The 8,343-nt window shown below is 33.1% G+C and overlaps 1 protein-coding gene across 3 annotated transcripts; it reads right to left on the bottom strand.

Moving 5' to 3' along the window:
* Nucleotides 1-164: 164 nt before the first annotated feature.
* Nucleotides 165-7,932, bottom strand: LOC123013545 (7SK snRNA methylphosphate capping enzyme bin3-like). Of its 3 annotated transcripts, none has more exons than XM_044412131.1 (6): nucleotides 7,798-7,932; nucleotides 3,645-4,431; nucleotides 1,178-1,461; nucleotides 1,068-1,123; nucleotides 793-1,011; nucleotides 165-736 (listed from the first exon to the last, which is right to left on the bottom strand). In XM_044412131.1, exons 2-6 carry the CDS (start codon nucleotides 4,424-4,426, stop codon nucleotides 284-286), a joined length of 1,794 nt encoding a protein of 597 aa, XP_044268066.1. In that variant the 5' UTR covers nucleotides 4,427-4,431; nucleotides 7,798-7,932; the 3' UTR covers nucleotides 165-283. The 3 variants fall into 3 exon arrangements, with proteins under 3 accessions (XP_044268066.1, XP_044268075.1, XP_044268058.1); XM_044412140.1 differs by having other exon boundaries at nucleotides 1,181-1,461; XM_044412123.1 differs by having other exon boundaries at nucleotides 1,068-1,461.
* Nucleotides 7,933-8,343: the final 411 nt, after the last annotated feature.

The following is an 8,343-nucleotide window of genomic DNA, read 5'->3' as shown; positions in this document are numbered from 1 at the left end:
TCGTTAATTTTAAATTGTTTATTATAGTTTGAAAATAAATTTAATAAAGAATAAAGTGTACGGTATAGTTTTTATCTTTATTTTTCTTCAACTGTAACATCAACTGTGGTTTTTTACTTACTTTTCTGTTTATTATTAATCTACAAATAAATAAATGTCCCAGATCTTAAAGAAAAATTTAATACTTGCATATACATATGTACATAAGCCAAACAATCGAACATTAAAAAAGTCAACGATTTGTACAAAATCAAGTACGAAATGTCCAAGCTTCTAACACTTTTTAAGTATTATCCCCCGAAACATCCTTCCTCTCACTCTGACTCTTCTCCCCCAAATCCTCTTTATTCAAATCATCTTCGATCTGCTTATTAACTTCGCAATTCACTTCGGAATTGCCACAATATCTATTCAGAATATTCGTATAATAAATATGTTCCGACTTCTCGACTAGCGGCTGCGTCTGAGATTCGTACCTTTCAGTCTTTAATAATTTCTGATAGAGAGGATCATCATTGTTTGGCGTGATGCTATTATTTGGTGTTGCCTCGATTCGTTCGCTCGGAAACATCGTACTTTTTGTAAAAATCTGAATTGGCCTTCGGAAACCTTTCGAATGGTTGTAGGGAAAACCTAGAATTTCACTCTTAGCGAAACCCACCACTGAAGACAGCAGGTATTCGGTGAATTTCTCCGGGAAAAATTCGATCGAATTGTAATTCTTGAAAGTCGTTTCCTGTGAAACACAAAACTCCAGTTAAATATCAAAGAAAAAAAATGACAAGAACCTACCGTCAATTTTCGCTTAGATTTATAACTTGCCCAGTTCTGAGGTTCAAGAATTAATTTCCCTCCCGGCTTCAACTGGGCATACATCCTCCTAAAAGCCTGTTTTAGCCCCGAATCCCCCCAGTTCAAGTGAATCCATTTCGTGATGCTCAGGCATAAAATAACATCAAATTGCGGCTGCTCGAGAGCCAGGAGTGAATCATCCTCCAAAATATAATTACACTAAAAATCACAAATCGATTATTTATTACTTATTTTTTAAATCCATCAACAATTACCGTTTTAAAAACGACATTATTTGGAAAATCGCGTCCGGTTTGCCCGTCATTAAAGCCTGGAATGTCAATGGGTCCATATAATATGGGCATAGAAATAGGGAAAAACTCACTACTTTTCTTATTCGTCGGTACTTCACCGACCCTCTCAGATTTCGGCGAATCTGAATTTTTAACGTAATATTTTACGTTCTTTCTTGCTATTGAAACTAATTTCGGATCTATGTCTATGCCTGTCACACTTTTAGCACCGAAATCGCGAGCTACGGACAACGTTACGTGACCCACGTTACAACCTATGTCTAGTATGTCTTTCCCTTCGAATAAATAGCGATGTTGGTGAAAGAGTCTCAGTCTGTTGTCCACTTCACTGTGGGGATTGCGATACCCGTAGTACCTGAAAAAATACGATTAGAACCAACGAAAACTTTATCCAAAACGAGGGGCAAACAACTGGGGATTTACGGGGTTTTTAGGGAATTTCTAAAGATACGAAGACATTTTACGAAGAAATTTTTTTAAAACTTGTGACCAGATGAGATATAACACAAGGCGACAAAAAAAAAAGTCATGTCGTGACAACTTGACAAATTTTATATGATTTTGTTCGTCTCAGTAAGATAAATCAAATGCACTAAAAAAAACTTCAAAAAGTCCGCACACTTTAAACAAAATAATTTTTTCCAATTTAAATGATTTTAAAATACTTTAACTTTAAAAATCATTACTCAATAACTATTAGGCCGATTTCCTTCAAATAAAGACTATTCTAAAGGAATTGAATTGCTCTTTAGAATGATATGCAATTTGAAATTGAATATTGGCAAACTTTTTTTCGAACAGTGTTCGAAGAAGTTCGAAGTAAATCGCAGTAGTCTAAGAAAAACCCTACGAGTAATTTTTTTTTCTCTTCGTCACCATCGTGAAGAGCATCTTTTTATTAGTAAGAATCGAAATTTTTAAAATAATATACCGACTAGTTTTCAAGATATGATTTTTTGAAGATAAAGTTTGCTATTCAGGTGTTGCGCCATATAGGAGAAATGCATGTTAATCTTACTTAAAATTGCATTTTTATAAAAGTATTTGTTTTAAGGCTCTTCTTTTGCATAAAAATGGTCAATTGCGTCTTCTTTGTTCTAATTACAATAAACAAAATCTGTTTCTTTACTTAAAACAAATAAAGAGTACCTGCGTATTAATTAAAGCAAATAAAGAGTTTTTTTGTTGTAAAAATGATCACTGATCATTGAGCAAAAAGCAGTAGCATTAAATATAAGAAAAAATCTTTTTCAAATTAAATGACTTTCCATTCAGATTCCAACTTGTTCACTTTGTTCTAGCTTTCTGAACTTTTTTTTGAAAATGTTCTCAGCAAATGTTTTCTCAACACTTTCTACTGGTGTTGAATGCAATAAGTCAGTTGCTTCATGTGCAACTGTTATCACAACAAGCTAACTGAAGCTAATCGTAGAATGTACCAACAAAATAAATTAGGTGACTTATTGCATTTAACATCACTCGAAAGTGATGAGAAAGCATTTGCTTAGAACATTTTCAGCAAAAGTTCAGAAAGATAGAACAAAGTGAACAAGTCAAAATCTGAATGGAAAGTGGTTTGATTTGAAAAAGATTTGCCCTTATATTTAAGGCTCGTGCCTTAACTTCTAGATCCTCTTTGCTCAATGATCAGTGGTCATTTTTACAACAAAAAAACTCTTTATTTGCTTTAATTAATATGCAGGTACTCTTTATTTGTTTTAAGTAAACAAACAGTTTTTGTTTATTGTAATTAGAACAAAGAAGATGCAATTGATCATTTTCTCCTATATACATGAATAGCAAACTTTAACTTCATATCATATCTTGAAAACTACTCGGTATATTATTTTAAAAATTTCGATTCTTACTAATAAAAAGATGCTCTACACGATGGTGACGAAGAAAAAAAATACTCGTAGGGTCACTGTTCGAAAAAAAGTTTGCCTATATTCAATTTCAAATTTTATATCATTCTAAAGGGCAAGGCCATCCCTTTAGAATGGTCTTTATTTGAAGAAAATCGGCCTAATAGTTATTGAGTAATGATTTTTTAAAGTTAAAGTATTTTAAATTCATTTAAATTAGAAAAAAAATATTTTGTTCAAAGTGTGTGGACTTTTTAAATTTTTTTTAGTGCATTTGATTTGTCTTACTGAGACGAACAAAATGATATAAAATTTGTCAAGTTGTCACGACATGACTTTTTTTTGTCGCCTTGTGTAATCAGAATTTTAGAGATATGTAAGGATTTCTGAAATTTTTTCAGGGATAATTACGATTTTTTTCAAAACTTATTTTCGTGCATTCAGAAGTTTTAACATTTTAAATGTTTTTGGAATTAGAACTTTTGGATTTTTTCTGTATTTAAACAATGTTGTAAGTTGTTACAAAATGCTCTAAAATTAAAAAAAAAGATTCTCTAGGTTTTCTGTTTTTCTATGGTTTTTTATTGAATTTCTTTATAAATGTATTTAGTTGTACCAATTTCTCATATTTTTTGTTTAATTTCCCTAATGTTTACTTCTCGCTCCCTCTTACCTATTATAATTCCCATACTGATATTGCCTATCCTTCTCCTTAAACTGGGGCATCGCCTCACTGGTATCCCTCTTCTCCCTCGGTCTCTTCTTATGATTCGACCTCTTCAACCACGTCCCTGGTTGTGGCACCACCGGACTCACAATCTTATCCATCGAATACTTAAACTTCTTCGCTTGTGTCCCCCCGTGCTCCTCCACTTTCCTCTTCGACTTCTCCTTCTTTGGCGACAATTCGAGACTGAGATCTTTTTCGACGACTACTTCAACGGGAATTTTCGCCGAATCCGTGGACGTTTCTGGAGTTCTTGCTTCCAAATCCCCCTCGGACGCTGACACCGTTCTTCTTTTCTTCAACCGTTTCTTCCTCCCTTTCTTCACGGGAGAACACAACTGTTGCTCGTACTCCGCATCATCGGCGCATCCAATCAAATTCAAAGGATCGTTGATGTTAGGGGGGATGATCACCTCGATCTGTCCCTTCCTCCTCGGTGGAGTTGGGATGGGGGAAGATTTGGGGGTGATTGCGTTCATGGCTCGATTTATATCCTCGTCTTGGAGACTGTTGAGGTTGAGAGGGTCGTTGATGTTACCCCCGAGGAGGAATTTGGTAGGGGGGACCGGTTTCATGTCCATCATCAGGCCACAACCGGAGAAACTTTTCGATCTTTTGCGACCGGAACGGTCATGTTTCGACTTGCGTTTCGAGTTAGTGTTGTTGTGATGGGGGCGGTAATTGTGGGGTTTTGATGGGGGTTCAAGTACCATACCGGTCGATGACATTTTTCCTAAGCAAATATGGCGTTAGATATTGCCTGGTTGGCCGTGACAAAAGATGCTCAATTGTCACAGACCGGTTGTTCAACCAAAATAAACAAAAACCGCTGTTCTAAATGCACTTTTCTAAATATATTGTAGGTCATGGTCTGATTGGATAAATCGCGTTACAAAATTAATTAAATCACAAAGACCGTGCGTTTCTTTGTGTTTCGGATGAGTAAACTTTCTATTTTAACATCATCCATGAAAATATTTACAGTTTTCAAGTAATGCTCCTAAATTAAAAGAGAAAGTTTCGACTCCGGAAAAACAGTTTTCAGTTGAAAAAATTGAATTATTGTCCACTACAATTAAAATCGCGTGATTGTTTTTTTGTGAAAATACATAATTCAGGAGAGTTTATTTACAATGCAGCTGAAAAATTCCACAAACAAGATGTCGAGATAAAAGTTACGTCAAGACAACACAAAGAGGTTTTACGATGTTTACTTTCTTACTAGCCCATCTACTGAAATTATTAAATTTGTCGATATTATTTTGTATAAAAATAGTCTGAAATGTATATTTGCTACGTCATCATCCACCTACGTAAAACAAGAGTTAAAACTATAATTGCCAATAAATTAAAAAACGAAAATTACATATGCATAATGTCGATGCAAATTTAAAATACGACAGATTCAATTAATTTAATTAAGTAAATATTGTTTTTTTTTATTTCTATGGATCGTGAAACATGAACATTGAACGAATAATATGCGTCAGCATTGAATCATTGAAGCTTAAATTAATAAATAAAGACTGTGCTAACACACCTTGTAATTTATTTGTTGACGATTTTTAGAACACCTATATTTGGGCGGAAATACTCTGCAGTGATGACAAAAAATGATAAAACCGAAAATAGGTGAAGGTAATCTTCTTCGACTTTTTTTTAACTAAATTAAAATCCAAAAAAACTATTATTTTTCGGTTAATCACTAATTATACAATTAATGACTTTAAACCCATGTCCAAAAATGGTTGCTGACAAAAACTAAGTTTTTTTAATATGGTGTGTTAACAAAAGATTGTAAAATATTTAAGGAGGTATTAGTACGTATAGACCAAAATAAACAAAAATCTTAATAAACATGGTTTTATTAAGAGGTTTCAGAGATATCGAATGTGAAATTTTTTAGATATTTTACTCTTTTTTGTTTTGTTTAAACAGATTGCAAATGTTTCAAAAATTTTAAAAAACGAATAATCGATATTTCCGAAACCGTTACTTTGCGAACTCATGTTTATTAGAACTTTTTTGTTTGTTTTGGTCCATATTTTTACTTCCTGAAATACTTTACAATCTTTTTTAACACCCTGTATAAGGTCGAATTATCGCTCTAGATCCCTTAGGAAGTATTTCTGGAAATAGGTCCATAGGATTTTTTTTCATATTTTGACGTAGAAAACCACCCGACGAAATCTTTCAACGTTTTTTTTTTCTGGACAAACTACGATGTTTTCAGAAACTGGGCCTTATAAGAGAATAATATTAACCACTGTTTTTTCCTATTTTTCAGAGGGAATCAAGCAAGTTTTAGTAAGAAAAGAATATATTTTACATTTTTTTGAAATAAACATTAATCAAGAGGTTAATTATACAGGGTGTTTCAGAACTCACGCTCCAAAGAAAAATGACAAAAAAAAACCCAGGAACATGGAAAAATGTAAAAAAAAATCCTATCTATAAAAATTTCGAAATTATGGGAGTTTAAATTTTGTACTTTGACCCTATTTATTTCTGTTGAAAAAAACAATTTACATGTTTTTTGCTACAGACTATTATAAGAAGAAACAAAGAGCTGTATCTTGAATTGTAACTATGTTCAACGTTATTTATGGCTTTTATTGGCAAAATTTTTGTGTCTTCACTGAAAAATTATGAAAAAATACAGGTGATTCTTAAATAGACCGACAAAATTTTATCAGAGCTTCTCAAGGATAAATGGAGACAATTTGTACCCTTTTTACGTTTTTATCTTTTAGGGGCAGAACGCCCTTGATACGTGCCACTTACGGCGTTTATGAATTGTTGCAATGATCAGGTACATTTTCATGAAATTAATACTACACTACGAAGATATCAGTGGCGTACGCTTTACCTCGAAAATAAATTGAATAAATTTTATTTGGAGAACGGTTGAACAAATAATTTTTTTAATATTTTTTCCAGCATGTTCTCGTTTAATACTACCAAGGATAAAATTTTGTAGGTCCATTTAAGAATCATCCTGTACCTATATACAAGTCAAAAGTCAAATGTCTGAATTTTTTAAACATCCTTTCTATGTTCCTAGTATCTTATTTGGCATTTTTCTCTGTAGAGCGAGTTGTGAAACACCTGTATCGTGGTTTATTCTAATCAACACCCTTTATAAGTCTCATCTTGACCAAAAATATTCAAAAATAAGTCAGTACAATTTTAAAGCTTAGCTAAATTTTGAAATAAATATTTACTTAACATAAAAAATTTCAATCTAACCAAGTTATAACATGTTGGCATCGAAGTAATCATATATGCTATGATTTATAAGATTTTTATCATGAAGTATGTAATAATAAATAAGCCACACGCAATAATCAACGATAAAAGATTCTTATTACTGAAAAAAAAAAAAAAACAAAACGCCATTGTGTATACTTACAAAGTTGCATATTTTTTTTTCAAAAATCCAAATCATAAATTGTCAGGTATGTTCACAGTATTCATAAATGTTAATAACATCAAGAACGTTTTCTATAATTGACTTGATTGTACACATTTATCTTTTATGGACACTTTATATTTGCATAAGTTGCTGCATGTTTTGAAATTTTGCGGTTGTAATTTTATTATTTTTTATTCAATGCGCTAATACAAAAACCATTCATGACCAATCATAAATACACCAAAAACTGTAATAAATTATTGTTATCGCAATCGGCATAATACAACACTTTTAAACACATCAAACGAATCAAATTAGAAATTATCATCGATTAAATTAATTTAGGTAATAAATGTAATAATAATAGTCCGGTATAAATTCCGGATGCAACGTACGATTAACGTCCGGATCCCCTCGACTCGATAACAAATCCGCAATATTGAATTTAAAACTTTCGCACAGAGCAAACTTCCGACTAAATAACCCTCTCCGAAGTTCACCTCAGCGGTGGCCCTTCTAAATTTACTAAAATTTTGAAAAAATCCGGAACCCCAAGTTCCCGCAAAAAATCGCCACTGCGCACGCGCACACCGGAACAAACATGTATGCCACTGCAGAGATCGACGTTGGCTGTCGTTTTACTCGAAAACTCGTTACAGATTACATAAATGTCAAAAATTTTACCTTCAACGTTTCCGGCGTGGCTTCAGCTTGCGTTTGATGCCCTTTCAGGGCCACTTTTCCCTTACGTTCCGCTGAAAAACGGCCGAAAACGAGACCTCGCTTTGCAACGCACCGTCAGAACGACTACAAATCGTTGTGCTTGTAAACTAGACTCCATTTTAATATCAGAGCCGGAGTAAGCCGAAGGGAAACCGATAATGGACGATGGGTGATTTAGTGAGGAGTAGTGTTGTTCCCAATTATGTAATTTTCGGGTAATTGGGGAGGTAACTGAAAGGTATTTACGGCTGATTGGGTTTTTCGACGTTTTAATACCCTCGATTAATTAATTGAAATTGATTATTTGAAAAATGTGTCAATACGGCCCTGGAGTTTTATTACTACTGCAAATAGCCATAAATTCAAACCACTTATAATTATTAGGAAATAATTAGTTTTCCCCATTGAAGGAGTGGCTGAATTCACAATTAGAAACATTCTTATGAAAATAGAAAAAGTTGTATTTATATTTTGCTGTAACACCTGCTTCCAATGCACTTTATAAAT

The sequence above is a fragment of the Tribolium madens genome, unplaced genomic scaffold, assembly GCF_015345945.1.
Source record: "Tribolium madens isolate multiple individuals breed KSU strain unplaced genomic scaffold, Tmad_KSU_1.1 Scaffold_19;HRSCAF=116;Tcas5.2_LG9, whole genome shotgun sequence".
NCBI classification, from domain to species: domain Eukaryota; kingdom Metazoa; phylum Arthropoda; class Insecta; order Coleoptera; family Tenebrionidae; genus Tribolium; species Tribolium madens.
This window is presented reverse-complemented; position numbering and strand designations above follow the sequence as displayed.

What these genes read in the sequence shown, in the direction of transcription:
- LOC123013545 (XM_044412123.1), bottom strand. Translation starts at nt 4,426, where the DNA reads ATGTCATCGACCGGTATGGTACTTGAACCCCCATCAAAACCCCACAAT. An exon ending in CAGTATGGGAATTATAATAG is followed by an intron (nt 1,462 to 3,644) that starts GTAAGAGGGAGC and finishes GTATTTTTTCAG; the next exon opens with GTACTACGGGTATCGCAATC. An exon ending in AATCTAAGCGAAAATTGACG is followed by an intron (nt 737 to 792) that starts GTAGGTTCTTGT and finishes TGTGTTTCACAG; the next exon opens with GAAACGACTTTCAAGAATTA.